The following is a 15,870-nucleotide window of genomic DNA, read 5'->3' on the forward strand; positions in this document are numbered from 1 at the left end:
AGCGACGGCGCTCTGCTCCGTTCGTTCTGCCCCTCTGAGGGCTCGGCGTGCAGGCAGGTGACTCAGAGAAACAAAGACGTAAACTGCAGACGTGGAGGACAGACGAGCGGCTGATGTGGTGACTCAGACGCACAAACCCTGGCTTCTCAAACGTGGGCCTTTGAAACGTGACTCACCCAAAACAACTGAGCGAGCAAAGCGGACCGGGCGAGTGCAAGAGACGAAGGCCTGAGTCATCTGTGGCGCTGTCAGTTTGGCTTTTGAGACGTTCTCACAGCCGGGGGTCTCCTTAAGGGAACTCCTTGGCATCCCGGGGAGAAAGGACAACATGCTGGATGTGTGTGTCTGTGGCTGTGTGTGTGTGTGTGTTTTGGGGGGCGTGAGGGCTCAAAGTTTCCCAGTAGACTGAGCGAGTGTTTCCAAAGCCCCCGACAAAGGAGCCATGGGATTGCCCTACAAGCTTGTAATTACTGCCTGGTTGAATGGGGGTAAGGGCCTGTTTGGCCGACACCAGTGGCCCTCAAACAGGCGTCCCCCCCGTTCAGCCCATCGGCTCTCCTGTCTCATAATCTCTTCCTGCTCTGAGGGCTGACTGGGCTGTTGGGCAGCCGGCACAAAGGTCCCTCTGTCCTGGCCCGGGCAAGACTGGGGCCCTTTTCCAAAACAGAGAGGCCTTTGAAAATTGCCTGGCACAGGAACCTCGCTATAGCTGTGTGTGTGTGTGTGTGTGTGTGTGTGTGTGTGTGTGTGTGTGTGTGTGTGTGTGTGTGTGTGTGTGTGTGTGTGTGTGTGTGTGTGTGTCTCGAGTCTGCCAGGAAAATCTAATGAATTAGTTGGGGGGGGGGGGGGGGGGGCTGCAGAGATACAGATGAAGCGAAAACACTGAAAAGATAAATAGGAAGCAAAGTGAAAGAGTATTAAAAAGACTTGGAGGATGGAGAGAACAGCTGACGTGGACAGAAAATGAGATTAAGAGCTTAGGCCTGTTTTTGCAATTTATTGAAGAAAAGCCGACTCTAAAGAGAATAGAATTTGTTGTAAAAAAAGCTGGAATGTTTACCCGTTTTTTAAGAATTAAACTCAATACCAGGTTATCAAAAGCATCTCATCAAAGTTTGGAGTGTGACGCGCTGGTGTGTGTGAGCGTGTGTGTGTGTGTGAGCGTGCCACCCCTGCTGACTCACTGCCGTATAATCTCCTGCAAACACCTGGTGAGCCAGACAACCAGACGGCGAGGAAGAATGAGACCTTTCCTTCAACCTTTCGTCTTTCTGAGGAATTTCGTACAACAATAACAATAACCAAAGCCTGTAAGAACCGCCGTTAGATCTCAAACTTGGGGGTCGCAAGGTCAAACGCTGGCCAGATAGAGCGTTACTGCTGTGGGAAAGAATGACAGAAATGTAGCTGTGATATATATTAGAGAGCTCTGACTCCTACACGTCATCCTTCACTGTAGTGGTGGGAGCGTTAAGGAGGAAGGGGTGAAGCCAGGTCCCCGCAAGACCACAGACCGCCGAGCCCGACTGTGCCCTGATCACAACACAGACACGGGGAAGTATCTAAAGCATCTCCAGGACGCCTGGGTGTCTGTCTGCGCCCTCCTCCTGAATGTGCAGCTGGCTCACGACCAGCCGCAAACCTGTCCGATTGAGCAAACCTGAGAACCCGACACCTTTGGAGGAAAACAGCCGTGCCTGCTGGCAGGCAAACGATACAGACATCATCCAACCGTGAGCCGAGATCCTGGAATTCCACCAATACCAGCGGAGGAAGTGGTGAGCGTCTGAGCGAGCAGAGGGGGGAGAGAGAGAGAGAGAGAGAGAGAGAGAGCGAGAGAGAGAGAGAGCAACAGGGCATGTTCAGGCAAATACTTGAGGAGAATCGCAACACTGACTGCTCAAAACATTTCTTTGCCTCTAAAGTGCTGCTGGCCGTCATCGCTTCACAGCTACAGGCGTCCGCTGACAGCTTTGATCTTTCAGAAGGTTAACCCAGCCAGAGCCAAACACTAATTGGACCGACAAATTGCTCCGTTGACCACGGACGCAACGCAAACACAACATGTGTTCTCAGAGCACAAACGCTGGCAGTGATTCCAAGTTCTTCCATCTGCATTGTTGGGGGCGACGCTCCTCGCTCGGGGCCCCTCGCTATCGCCGCAGCAGAGCTCAGTGAGTAATGGGACCGCCGACGTCCACAGGAGCAGACGGCCGTGTTCACCTCCAGCCGGCTGTCCTCCGTCCCTCCTCTCCTCTCTCCTCTGCTCTCGTCCTTAAAGCTCTCCATCAGGGCTTCACATTTCACACCGGAGAGAGACGGCGTGATGAATTGGCACTTGAGACACTTATTCTAAAGTCAGCAATGTTAAAACAATTTATGTCGATGTGATTATGTGGGTGGGCCAGGAGCCGAGACAATGAAGGCCTGTGTCCAAGCAGCTGAGGGCCGTTTACCACTAAGAGAGCTGATTACACTGCCGTCATCTTAGGTGGTCTCCTGTCCTGAGTAGTGTATTGACCAATAAACTCCATAATCTGATGGCTGAGGATGATTAGACAGGGCGGAAATCTTTTAACACCCTTAAATTCTACTGATTTAAGATGATTTGTACAACTTTACAGGCTCCAAGCACTGAATCGTCCCAATGTCTGGGGTCTGAGGCGCAGTTACATATGACTGGTCTTTATGGAGATTTCAGCTTTTGGGGGTTGTGTGTTCTAAAGAGCAGAGGCAGAGGAAGCAGAGCACCGCCGCCTGGAGTGGAATGTAAAATATTCTAATGAGGCGGCCGCAGTGGGAAAGTGGAAGTCTGCTCCGGGCTGCACTTCTGCTCTCGCTGCCTGCTTGCCTCCGACAATACCACTCCATTAGAGAGACGGTGGGTTCCTGCCGCACACAGACAGGTGTACACACACACACACACACACACACATACACACAGTGACAAAGACCCAGACGCAGGCACACACACACACACACAGTCCCCAACAAAGCACAGCCTGAATAAATAGGAGGACACTACACACACCAAAATACTGCAGTGAAACCGATTTGGCTTTAAAGGAAAATACAAGAATTAATTTAGAATAAAACGCAGCAAAACACACACGGCACAAAGGAACACATCTATGAAATGACACTCTGTCAGAGCACATCAAGCAGATTCTTCTTCTGGTATCCTCTCCTATCCTCCCTCCTTTAAAACACATTAAGTACAGAGATCAAGACATCTGCAGAGAAGGAAATCAGGCCTTTCAAAGCTGCTAACCAGATGTGTTGTGTGTTTACAAGCACAATTAACCTGCTTAACCTTTCCATGCAACCACAGCTCCCATAAGCCGCCACCCTGAGTAATGGCAGTAGTGTAGAGTCGCTTGGCATTCATATTGAAACTGAAATAAACTAAAAATAGCCAATAAAGTGCAGCAAAACAAAGAGAAAGTGAGGAAAACAAAAGCTTGTCTCAGTTACAGGCCCTTCAGATAAACCCATGTTGAGATTTTGTCGATGTGCATGACAGCGAGGCTGATGTGTCCAGAGGGAACAGACCTGCGGGAGCCAGGTTGATGGCTTTTGACGCCCTGACGTGGAAGTATGCCAGGGCCGTGACCCCTGAGCACAAAGAGCATCTAGCAGCAGTGTGTCTTGTCAAAGTGGACTTTCTTTTTCGACTCCCCTGTTCTCCTCTGTTCTCCCCTGTTCTCCCTATAAAAAAGATCAACAGAAGCCCCGTAAAGACCGGAGGCTGAAAAGAAGGTAAACCTGTTTGTTCCTAAACAAACCCTCCCCGCTCAGCATGGGGCCGCCACACGCCTGCATGAGGGGGGGGGGGAGCAGCCTACATCGGCGGAAGATTAAAATAGAAGGGAAGCGAGCGTAGCAGCTGTATAATTAACAGTTTGGATGCGAGGGAGGGGAGAAGGTAAATAGTTTGTGCGTTTGCGTCCTGTAATTCAGCATCTCCTCGTGCCAGAGACTGGAGGGGCCCGTGGCTCCGCCGGGGGGCTGCCAACACTTCAGAGCCAGATATTACTTCATCCTCCAGATCACAGCTCCTCACAAGCGAGACAAATCAGAGCAAGCCCACAGCGCTGCTCACACACACACACACACACACACACACACACACACACACACACACCCCTCGTGGATGTGTGATGTACAGGCTCATTCAGGCTGCTGCATCAGATCAATGCCCCGTCGCTGCCCGGAGGAGCAGAGAGTGGTGGAGCAGGCGGAAAACGTGACGGCGGGTGGAGTAGCTCGCACCGCCTGCTGCCTGTGACTGAGCCGGGGCACATGTGAGGCCTTCAGTGGTTGTTGGTGCCAAACTGAGAAGGCAGCAATGCTTTTGTTTACACTTATGGACCCACGGCAGCAAATGGAGGCGTTCAATACAACTCCTAAACAAAGATCACGGAGAGAGAGAGCATAAGCAGGAAGGATCAGTGATCTTTAGTGAACTCCCTCTCACATGGCAGCGCTGTCATGTTATTGGAAAACAGATGGATCCATCAGAGCTCAGAGGACGACAGTGAGAGTGATTCAGCTCAAACTGTTCCCAGCCTGCAGGGTTAAACATGTAGGGAACCAACGCTCTCATATCTAACAGTATATTGATATAAAGGCGGCAAAAGAATCCAGATGATTCCCATGTGAAGTTTTAATCAGCAGAAATAAATCCAATAAAAGGGAAAATATCTTTGGGTTCTTCTCTTCTCTTAACACAATAAAGACTAAAGATTTTCTCTGACAATAATAAACCAGTTTTAACAGGCGCCACATTAAGTGGGTGCAGCCGGCTCATCTGCAGTCTGGATAGAGGGAAAATAACCACACACACATTTCATCTCAGATATGTAAAAAAAAAACGTTCCTACTGACGATGATTGGTGATCTTTTTACTGTGTGTGTGTGTGTGTGTGTGTGTGTGTGTGTGTGTGTGTGTGTGTGTGTGTGTGTGTGTGTGTGTGTGTGTGTGTGTGTGTGTGTGTGTGTGTACACTATGCAGCCTGTAGTGAGCAGCTGAGCCTAGGTGATAAACAGCGAGGTCATTCGACAGCAGGCTGACAGATTCTCACGGCCGAGGAGTCGATACGGCAAACCTCTGCGATATTTGCATGTCCTCCCACCTCCTCCTCCTCCTCCTCTGCTCGGGTACACAGGTTACACACCAGCCGACTACCAAAACACGTCTGCTCTTTGCTAAAGCAGCGTCTGACGAGGGAGGAGGGGGAGGGGGGAGGAGGGGAGAAGATCAGCTGTGACATTTTCTGCCCGGGAACATTCCGAGCAAACACAACAGGGATTGATTGATAAGTTCCGTGTTGAACATCTCTTAGCCGCACACACACACACACACAGATTACTGAGCTGAAGTCACAACAGATCAGGATGGATTCTTCTCATATCAGCTCATGATAATAAGGATGAAAACCTTATTGCTTGTGCCGTGTCAGCAGATGAGATCAAACCTAAACATCACCACAGCGATTCGCCTCCGGGGATCTGATGCTCGTCGGACGCAAAACAAATTTCACTGCAGCCCCTTTGACTCACACACCCAGAGATGTTTTCTGTGGTTACACTGTAGAACAACAAACTACAAAGTCCTCAGGCACAACACGCTGCATTCTGAGCTCCTCTCATCGTTGCGGTGTCTCGCAATTCTGATAATGGCAGCTTCGATTTGAATTCAATTAATTGTGCAGCGTCCCGAGTTTATCCAGACGGAGGACGTCGCAGAGCTTCAGCCTGGGACTTATAATCACTAAGCTCCAATTAATGCGGCAAAAATCATTGCTTCAAATATATTACAGCCCTGGCTCCCTTCCTTATCTGATCAATCAGCCTTCATGCTGGATGAGGCTGCAGCACCACAGACCAGCCACGAAATAAAATCACTGCTCAGCCTTTTCACTCATTTGAGAGAGTTATTCTGAAATATACTCCTCGTCACCATACAGTAAAGGACATAACCCATTCCATTACATAGATGAAGAGGCCCACAATGCACCAGGGTATCTGACAGAACCAGATCATTAACACAGGAGCGTGACCGTGCGTCTCTACAGCCCAGAGTTAAACACATTCAGCCATCCTGGAAGAACCGAGTCAAGGTGAAATCTTGATTAATATCCTCCGACACAGCCGCTCTACCGTCACACACACATTCATCCTGTGTCCCTGCAACTAACTCTCAGGCCCGCATGGAACACGGGACCAGGCGAGTTAAGGACAGAGAGGTGAGATCTAAAACGGTGAAGGCATTATAAATACTAGAGGCCGGGGCGAGAGGATCAGAGGACGAGATGAGAGGCCAAAGAGAAACCGAAACTACAGTGAAGTAGAAGGCAGTAAGAGAGGCCATAGGAGAGTACGCCTCCAGTTATGGCGCCGTCTAAAAGGTTAAGAACTAGACGTGATTAAACCTCTTCAGCCCAAATGACAAACCAATAAACCTTTGACTCTACCACTTTCAGCTCCAAAGAGACGATTGACCCCACGTTGTAAGAGGAGACACTATTTTGGAATAAAACAAATCATGGCAGAAGATGTAGTGAGGAGAAAGGGGCGTGGTCTATACAGGCCGACTGATACCAAAGTGTAATAGATTCTTCTCATGTCCAACGTCTCCATCAGGTTTCACTGAAATCTGCCAATAACTCCTTGAGAGATCCTGCTAACAGCCAGACAGACAGACAGACAGACAGACAGACAGACAGCACCTAGAGAGAGGACCGGTGTTGTGAGAGAAGGAGACAACAGAGGAAGAGCTTACTATCTTGGCAACAGACCTCAGGGGGAGAGTTTGTTCGGTGTCTCCAGAGGAGCCCTGCTGCCTGTGCTGTGCCCTGCAGCTTCACTCCTCAGCCCAGGACTCGGTGGGAAACACAGGTGTGCCGCAACAGTGGCCAGTTCACATACACACATACACACTTTCAGCCAGGGCAGATGAGTATCTGCAGTAATCCTGTGGACACAGCGGCTTAATGCAGACACGGGCTCCACAGCGGCGTGGCCGGGTCCTACACGTAAACCACTTCCAGTCATTGATTTTGGCACGTGTCCAGCTCACGGCCCGCTGCACTTCTAGTCCAATTATAAACAGGCAGGCCGCAAAGTTAATCAATTCATACAGAGTCATTTGGACTGCGATAACTCAGCTAGTGTTGCATAACAGCGGTGCCCTGCTAAATCACAGCCTGTGCCAAAGAGCCACAGTGCAAACCTGCAGAGCGTGCTGCTGCAGCCTGCACTGCAACTCTGCAGCTCCACTCTCCTCCAAACTGCTTCCCCATGCGAGCAAGTGTTTGCATTCACCGATTTCAGATCAGAGCACAGCCGACCGACTGGGGAATGCACAGCAGAGAGCAGATTAATGGATGCTTTATTAAGCAGACAACATCCCCCAGTTGTCCAAATAAATCTTCTGTTTTAGCCTTGGTTCATGGATGCAGAATGAATTAAGTGGCTCCTCTTCATCCCCACGGCTGGCAATGATCACAAGTGACAGAGGAGGGAAAAATGCAACCTCAGTATGGAGCTCTTATTTCAGATCTACACTTCTTTTGCATCTTCAAAGACATGTTTCCAGCTTGTGTTGAGTAAATGAGCTGCTGATCCGGGTTTCCTGCTTTTGTTTAATGGAGCAGGGAAATGTCTGCGTCGCGACTCGCAGGGATTCCTTGGCATTGGCTCGTGTTCTGTTATATGCAATATGTGTACACTTCAAAATATACTGCTAGTATGCAATTTTCCAGTAATGTGCGAGTTCTACTGCAAAATATACTTCCATCAACTCTTTAATAAGCAAATGTGTGTTACTCTATCAACGTCAACAGCTCACTAAAGAAAAGCACAGTTACAGATTCATCTTCAGCCCAGAACTGATCTTTTAAAACGTGGTGTCCAACTCTTTTGATCATTTTCTGGTTAACTTTAAGGGTTAAAAAGCATCCATCTCCTCATCAGTATTCCAGGCAAGAACGAGCACGACGTACACAAACACGGCAACAGTCTCCCAAAAACACCTTCACCTCCTTCCTGGCACGGATCGTAAACAAAGCAAAGAGACACACAGAATCATTCCCATCATTACCTCTCACAGGTAACACAGGAGGGGGTTAATACCTGGTCTAACAGGTACAGAGCTTTAATGTCCGCCACTTCAATATTCGGCTTCACGTGTAAAGCATAAGCCTGATCTGCCTGTGTTGCATTGTAGCAGCTGGTGTATCCAGGAATACATCAATGAAAATACACAGGAAACAGGCGGGGGGAGCGGAAAGGCTGGGAAAGGAGCCATGTTTGTTATTGGCCAACCCTATCTGCCCTTTGCACCTGGAGCAACATGGGAAAAGTCAGCCTCACTGTCACACACACACACACACACACACACCACAGTCATGACTAGGGCCTTATTCATCAGACGCTGATGCATTGTGACCTCATCCTCGAACCAACAGTAAAAGATAATGACACAATTCCCACACTGTGACATCGGCACGTCTGTAGCCGGCCCACCTGACTTGTCTTTGTGTTTCAAAGCAGTACGAATGTCGTTTTGGAACCAGGATAAGGAAGCTCACAGCGTCTCATTCTTTCCTCCCAGCGCAGGAACTCTCGGGGTGGGAATGGATTCCCAGGTTCCAAAGCGGAGGATGTGGAATATTGAAGCAATATGAGGAGGGATTTCTGCGTTGCAGTGCAGGAAACAAAGCCCGACACAAAAACACAGACAGCATACCTCCTCCAGTTCAGCATGTGTCTGCAGTTTTCCTTCGAAAGTGAACTTGTGGTGCAGGGCCTTGTTATGCCAGCATTCCTGTTTGACTGCACATGGCTCCGGAAAGTAACGAAAACAGTTGTAAGCGGGAGCAGGAATGAGGATAAGCTGAACGGACCTGTCTATGCGTGGAGATCTACTCAGAGCTCAGCCACGACCCAGCCCACATACATTCCTCCCTAAGTCTCAGATTTCTGTCCACAGGACGGACGACTGTAAACCTCTGTGGTTTTCTGTCTGTGGAAGTATTTCCACCGCTGCCCACATACGCTCCGCATGGGGTACCAGGCCCCAAACTAGGCCTAAGCTCCGTGTTTGGATTGCACTGGGAGTTCTGTAAATGTGTTCCAGAGAGAGAGAGAGAGAGAGAGAGAGAGAGAGAGGGTGCATAGCCATGCAGAGATACAGAGCAGCCACTGGAAGACGTGTCCAGACAATGCCAAGCACGTCATCAGTCAGCGGAGATAGCCTGCAGCAACACATCATCAGCACAATCCCAGATTTCATTATGGAAAGTTTTTTTTTTTTTCTTCCCTTCCTCCTCTTCATTCCAACCTTTTTTTTTATTGTAATTGAAGTGGTTGTCTGAATGCTTTGTCCCCCTCCTTCGTCTTCCAATCTACGCCGGGCCTATTTTCAGCCCCTGTGAGGTTTGAGGGGGAGCGGAAAAAAGGGGAATTACACACTGTCTGATCTCTGCGTGACTGTGGCTTTTGGTTTGGGGTTGTGAGCTGGGAGCTGAATGTCAGGAACGTCCAAGTCAACAAGAGGTTCCCTTAGTTCACGGACGTATCGGCAACGGGCCGATAACAAAGAAAACGGCAGGATGATGAAATCTACGAGACACAACTGTCAGTCAGGTACGATTGGGATCGGAGCCAAAGCCAACACTTTGCACCTGCCCCACGTCTGAGCTCCCTCAGAGTGAGCGAGCGTGAGCTGTTAAATATCTCCCACAAAGATAATTACACAGGCGGGAGTGTCGTGCATTTTTGTGGGGTCAGAATTCTCCAAAAACTTTAGTGGCAGGTGCGGTGGAAACGAGGGGACTTTTTCTTTGTCCGCACGCATTTACCCTGCGACAGCCCGACTGAAAGGGATTACATCATCACCATTGTACCCTCTCAGCCCTCTGGTTTCGTCTATTGGCCCGGGATACAGTGGACGGTCCAATCCAGACAAAGACGGCGCATTCCAACAGTTTAGCGGCAACAGGAAACGCAGAGCCACAGTCACACCTCATTAGACTCAAACTCATCTGCCCCCTCAGTCACAGCGGCCGTGACACCGGCACCAAAATCCCCCCGAGGCCGGATTACCGTGAAGTCATTTGACTTGTGACTACAGCCTGACTAACGTTGATCATACTAAATCAGTCATCTGAAAGCTGACACAACTTCCCTTTTTTGACAACAGTGAAATATTTCACGGTAAATTTGATTGTTGTGCAATTGTGGTTCCCGTCAGGAGCGGCGAGGACTCAGCTCAGACTGGGCCTGTTGCTACGCCGGACCATCCGGGGACGCATCTCAAGGACTGCTTAGTTCGTCCTCATCCATCAGTAAATATGCTGTTAGAGGTGATGGAGGAAAGGGGGGGGGCGGGGGGGTACAGGCGCCATAGCAACAAGTCAGGCCTCACGCAGCACTGCTAAAATTAGATCAAGATTTGGGAGAAATTCTGTAACCTTTACAGTTAAAGAGTGTGAGCTGTGAAGCTCGTAGTGATGTGAGCATCTGAAGGTCATTAAATCACTAAAGAATAACTGATGTTCAGAATAACAATGTCCCAATAATTTCATTATTTACACTAAAGTAATCCGTTGTTTGAGTATTCCATGATGGCCACTTAACATAATTTCAACGTGCACATTCCAGACTGGAAATGTCTAAAGCAGCACAATGCCCCTCTTGTTGTCGTCCCTCATGTCTGCTGGTGCTATTCCCTTTCAGCTCCAGCTCAGGAGACAATAGAAACACAAGCTTAACTTAGCAACAGGAAACGTCCCTGTGTGGCTACGTGGGCACGTTAGAGAGGCACGGTTACAAATGAAGCTCAGTAAGATCTGTGACACCATGAGAAGCAGAAGACCTTGGAGAGAAAGAGAGGGAGAACCCCTTTGTTAGTAAACAAAAGAAGCCGGCGGATTTTCTTCACACACACACACACACACACACACACACTTGAGAATCTGAATGCAGGTAGGTCTGGATGGGAACAAGGACACTCACAAGAGCTCTCCTGCCAAGGCCAAACAAGCCCAGGCAAAAACTGCTCTTTGTGCTAATAATATACCGGCCTAAAGAGGAAGAAATGATAGAGTGGTGCTGGATCTACAGTTTCTCTCTGTGACTATCCAAGATGTATCCAAAGCATTTGCAAACTGCTGAATCAGCACCGTCTCAGCTTCACATTAGCAGTTGTTGCACGTTTCTTCTATTTGTTACTCTCTTGCAATTCCTTTAATGTGCCCCCCCCCCCTCTAACCCAGCATATATTTGAGCTGATGCATGGACAGGATCTTCGGGTTAGACTCATTCCAAACTGGTCACACTGATCTGCCATTGTCTATCCTGCAGAAATCTCTATGTTGAATCATCTTAAAGCTCCTTATTGAGTTCTGTCAAAATCAGTTCACAACTTTTCCAGTAATCCTGCTACACAATACAACAACAACCGTTCCCAAACACTATCAGGTGACAGCTCAACCTCCTTGTGGGATGCAAGTGATCCCTTCACCGTTTTGTAGGCACACGCTATCACGGCATCTTGATCTCCATTTGGCTTTTGTCAGTTGGCTAAAACACAAAACTGGATCAACAAGAACTAGAATCATCGGGCTTTTGTCCATTAGGAAGTAAACAGGAGCTGGAACAATCATCTGAATCGCCTCACAGAGGGAAACAGGAAGTTTAGTGTGAAGAATAAGCGTGAATTCTGTGAAACGGTGGTAAAGAAGCTGAGATGAGACTTTAAAGTTAGGAGAGAAAATGACTGTGCAGCTCTATGATTGTCCCTGTAGGTCACTTAAGCCTATTGAGAATGCTAACAATCCTCCATCCTTGCCCAAAGTTAATCTTCAAAGCTTCCTTTTGTCACCTGACTCATGCTGATTAATCGCAGCCCAACCACTGCAACAGAATCTGGGATTGAGTAGCGGGGAGTCCATCTCTTCCTGATGACCCGTCTGCATACCTGTGGCTACTTGGTACTGATCCATCCTGCGCATATGATCCTTTCAAACTACTTACAGCCTGTGATTGAACTCCAGTCACCGCCAATCCAGTGGACAGATGTGGATTCCTAGGCCACGTTTTGCCAAATACTCTGGATTCTCTGCTCCAGCTCAGTAATTCCATGAGAAGAGATTGTTTTATTGTAAATTAGGCTCAATTGGGATCCATAAATGAGCAGATGAGGGGTCTGGATGGGCGTTTTATCACCAAACAAGCAGTTACAGAAGGATATACAGCCTCTGACTTAATAACAGGCACAGTGATGCATAGACTCAGACATATAGCAGGTTATATACATATGATCCGGTGGAGCAGTAGAGGCTCAAATCTGCTAATCTGTTTAAGCAAATGGTAAACGGGTAAACAAATCAGATGAGCTCACCTGAAAGCCCGACATACCTCATCATGTGACAAAACGTGAAGCGAAACATGCTGGAAATGCTGATCATAGCTGCTGACATTAACGACAACACACACACGTACACACGTACACACACACACGCGCGACACAGCGGCGTGATGAGCACGGTGCCACCTGTGAATCGACGGCCCCACCAGCGGGCCAGCTGAGACACAACGACGCAACAATACCTTTTGACAGCTTCGGATCGGAAACACATTTTCTTATCGAGTTCACCTCCGCCCGCCTGCCGCCGCCTCTGCCCACTAATTAAACAAGCACCGGCACTGATTGCGCACTGGCTTTGCGCCGCATTCGCACGGCACAAAGAGCCGCTGTGTGCCCCTCACACGGGGGCAGACAGATGTTAGGGTCGGACACCTTGTTCGCACATGAGCGGGGCTCCATGTTTCAGACTCACCTTTCCTCCTCTCCGCCTCGAGCGCTGGATGTCACGCAACACCGAAGCGTCTTTCCCCCCTTTTGTTTAACTCGTAGCAGCTCCTAAATCCCGAACACGCCGCTCGGCCCTCGTCCTTTATCCTCACCAGGGACGTGTTCGCTCGGTTTGACGCCGAAATGTCGCCGGCGTCTCCGTCCGAAACGCAACTTGGGAAGTTTGATAGAAAGTTACGGCTTTGCCTCGCTGCGCTATGCAGCTGCTGGAGGATGAGATCATTCAGGCAGCCTCCCCCTGCTCGCTCGCTGCACCGAGCTCTCGCGAGAAGTGGAGAAAGCAAACGTTTCCTTGGCAACAGCGCTCACCTGTAGTGGGCAGACCAAGATGTGAAAAAACAAGAGGTCTTACTCTGCGTTTTTGATACCAGAGATTTATTGTATTAATATATTCTTTTCATTTATTGGAATTACATAGAGATACAGCCAGTTGCTTTAGCACAACAATATATTTGTTTTTACGAGCAGTTTTTAATGTTACAAATTCAGTGTGGCTACATTTTGTGTACGTTTGAGAGTTTTGAGTATTTTACCCCCTATACTATTCCATGTAATGTACAGTATTCACGCAGTTGACATTTGAAATAAAACGATGTAACGTTTATTAATCACACAATTGAGTTTTTTCATAATATTACAATTTGTTTCATTCATTTTTTATGCTGTTAACTGTTTCATACCCCCGCTGTCTTTTTGTTAAACGCTGATTCCATACATTTTCTAAAGCCATTTTATTTTAATTTATTGAGTGATTCATCATTATAAACATAGATGATCTTTGGAGGCATTTTTCTGCAGACAGTAGGAGGAAGACAGCGCAGAGCAGAGAGGCCCCTCGTTTTCCTTCTCAATGGGTGGATGTTTGCTGGTGGGCTGGTTGATTTACCTGAGAGAGTCCAGAACCTGCAGTGGGACTTTGAGCCACATGAGTCATGTGAGTTCCGCTGTCACAACTACAAGGCGGAACAGAAGCCAGCCAGTGTCAGATGACCCATCCTTTCACTACGGGTCTCCACGACAACCGTCCAGAGAAATTACATTAGGACAGTGGTTACCCTGGTAGCCAGCAGAAGATGTGATTCTGAGCAGCTGTGGTGTCCCTTATCTGCAGACAAAATACACAGTGAACATTTGGAATATAAAAGGGAAACTCTAGATCAGCTTTTTTTGATGATTGTCTTGCATGAAGTGGATTTGAGTCAGGATATTATCGTCTTGTATTGGATGGCATTAGAATGATGAATGAATGAATTGTTTCCTGTATTCTGTTCCCCTCATATTTGTAGCCGACTCAAACAGAGCTCTTCAAGAGTCATCAAAAACTTCATCACAAAGGACGCATTTATTGAGAGATTAAGCTTTATTTCAACTCCAACATCATTTTTTTATGTCGTGAATGCCAATTTACAGACGTGCATGGCATAAGTCCTTGAGTATAATCAAATATATAGCACCACCTGCTGGCCAAAATAACACAGGACGAGAGAAAAGAACATACAGTAGATGTGAAATGATCTTTCGTTTTTCTTCCCGAATAATATTTATTGTGTTTTGGTTTAAAAATAAAGTAAACGCACATTTTATTTAAATTTGTGTATATGTGCTGACATTTCCTTGAAGTGTAAAAATACAACCAATGTAATCATCCACAACTCTTAAACCCTTATAAGGCCTCAGATGATATTCCCACAGTAGTTTTAGAATACCAGCATCATTAAATAAGGTTTAAGAGGGTGGAGGACAGCATCAGCCTTGACTTAGGTTTTAGTTAATCTCAACAGTCTCTGAATGTCAGGCTCTATGTCAATGGTGGGGAACTTTTTGCTGTATCTTTTAAACGGTTCCCCCTCTGGTCCGATGACGAATTTCTCAAAGTTCCAAGAGATGTCTGACCTGCATATGGGACTCCAAACCAGGAATTTGGGATCCCCCATGAGGGAACTGGGGTCATCGTCAGGGTAGGGGAGTTTGTCTTTCAGATAGGCAAAGACAGGATGTGTGTTTGTTCCGTTGACGTCGCACTTCTCAAAGACGGTGAAGATGGGCTGAAAGCCGCCTCCTGGTCGCACATGCATCAGGGCATTCAGGATCTCAGGATTGGTGCAATTCTCCTGCAAAGCAACAAGAAGTCATTTTCACTGTATTGCGTAAGAATTAATACATTTGTGTGGTTCTGCTGTTTTACACACACACGACACATTTAAGCTCCAGCCAGATGCTTAAGCTGTAACTGTACAATCAAGGATGCTCAACATACCTGGTATCCAAACTGGTTACAGGGGAAACCCAGGACCACCAGCCGATGGGGGTACTTGCTCTGAAGCTGGTTGAGCTCACTGTAGTCCCGGGTGGTGGTACCTCAGAGCGAGGCCACATTCTCTATCAGGACCACCCGTCCCCTGAACACGTTGAAGTCCACCGAGTCGCCCTCCAGCGTGGTGGCTTTCAGGTCGTAGAAGGTCTTGGCGATGAACGTCATCTTGTCTCCTCTGCTTCCACACTGCAGGCAGACTGGATCTCATCCCCTGGCTGTATCCAACCTGTGGTCACCTGACTCTTGGAGAGCTGCCTTTCATAGGTGTCAAATGACATGTAACATGAAACTGATCTACACCTGACATACAACACTCCTCACTTGAAGTTTCACATAGACTGCTATTGGAGTATGTAAGAAAAAAAGAAAATGGGGTTGTGTTAATCAAGCATATTTTGCATAATTCTTTTGTTTATCTAAGCTCATAAATGCCTTAATCTTGTTAGGATTTGTTGAGATGCAACTTCCCTGTTTTACCCATCACTGGAAACCTTTAAAAATGTATTATGAGTATGCAAAGGTTGTTGAGAGGGGACATGTGCACGTTTTATGGCATTCTTCTTCATCTCTGACCTATATCAGTTTCCCAGCTATAAAATATTGAACAAGTGATTACCTGTCGTTCACAGCACGGGATGAATAATTCATCAACCGCCTGAACTCTCAGTAGACT

At 47.7% G+C, this 15,870-nt stretch overlaps 2 protein-coding genes across 2 annotated transcripts in view; both read right to left on the reverse strand.

Moving 5' to 3' along the window:
* The window catches only part of LOC143009571 (signal-induced proliferation-associated 1-like protein 1), a 32,478-nt gene extending 19,353 nt beyond the window's left edge, over window positions 1-13,125 (reverse strand). Inside the window, exon 1 of the mRNA XM_076161592.1 lies at window positions 12,849-13,125. The gene's annotated coding sequence lies outside the window, so the exon portion shown is untranslated. The remainder of the gene's footprint in view (window positions 1-12,848) is intronic.
* A 1,515-nt stretch (window positions 13,126-14,640) lies between these two features.
* Window positions 14,641-15,362, reverse strand: gpx2 (glutathione peroxidase 2). The gene is made up of 2 exons (XM_076161594.1): window positions 15,141-15,362; window positions 14,641-14,994 (listed from the first exon to the last, which is right to left on the reverse strand). Exons 1-2 carry the CDS (start codon window positions 15,360-15,362, stop codon window positions 14,641-14,643), a joined length of 576 nt encoding a protein of 191 aa, XP_076017709.1.
* Window positions 15,363-15,870: the final 508 nt, after the last annotated feature.

This window comes from Genypterus blacodes, unplaced genomic scaffold (genome assembly GCF_046128005.1).
Source record: "Genypterus blacodes isolate CSIRO-AG114 ecotype Tasmania unplaced genomic scaffold, CSIRO-AGI_Gbla_v1 ptg000112l_1, whole genome shotgun sequence".
NCBI classification, from domain to species: Eukaryota; Metazoa; Chordata; class Actinopteri; order Ophidiiformes; family Ophidiidae; genus Genypterus; species Genypterus blacodes.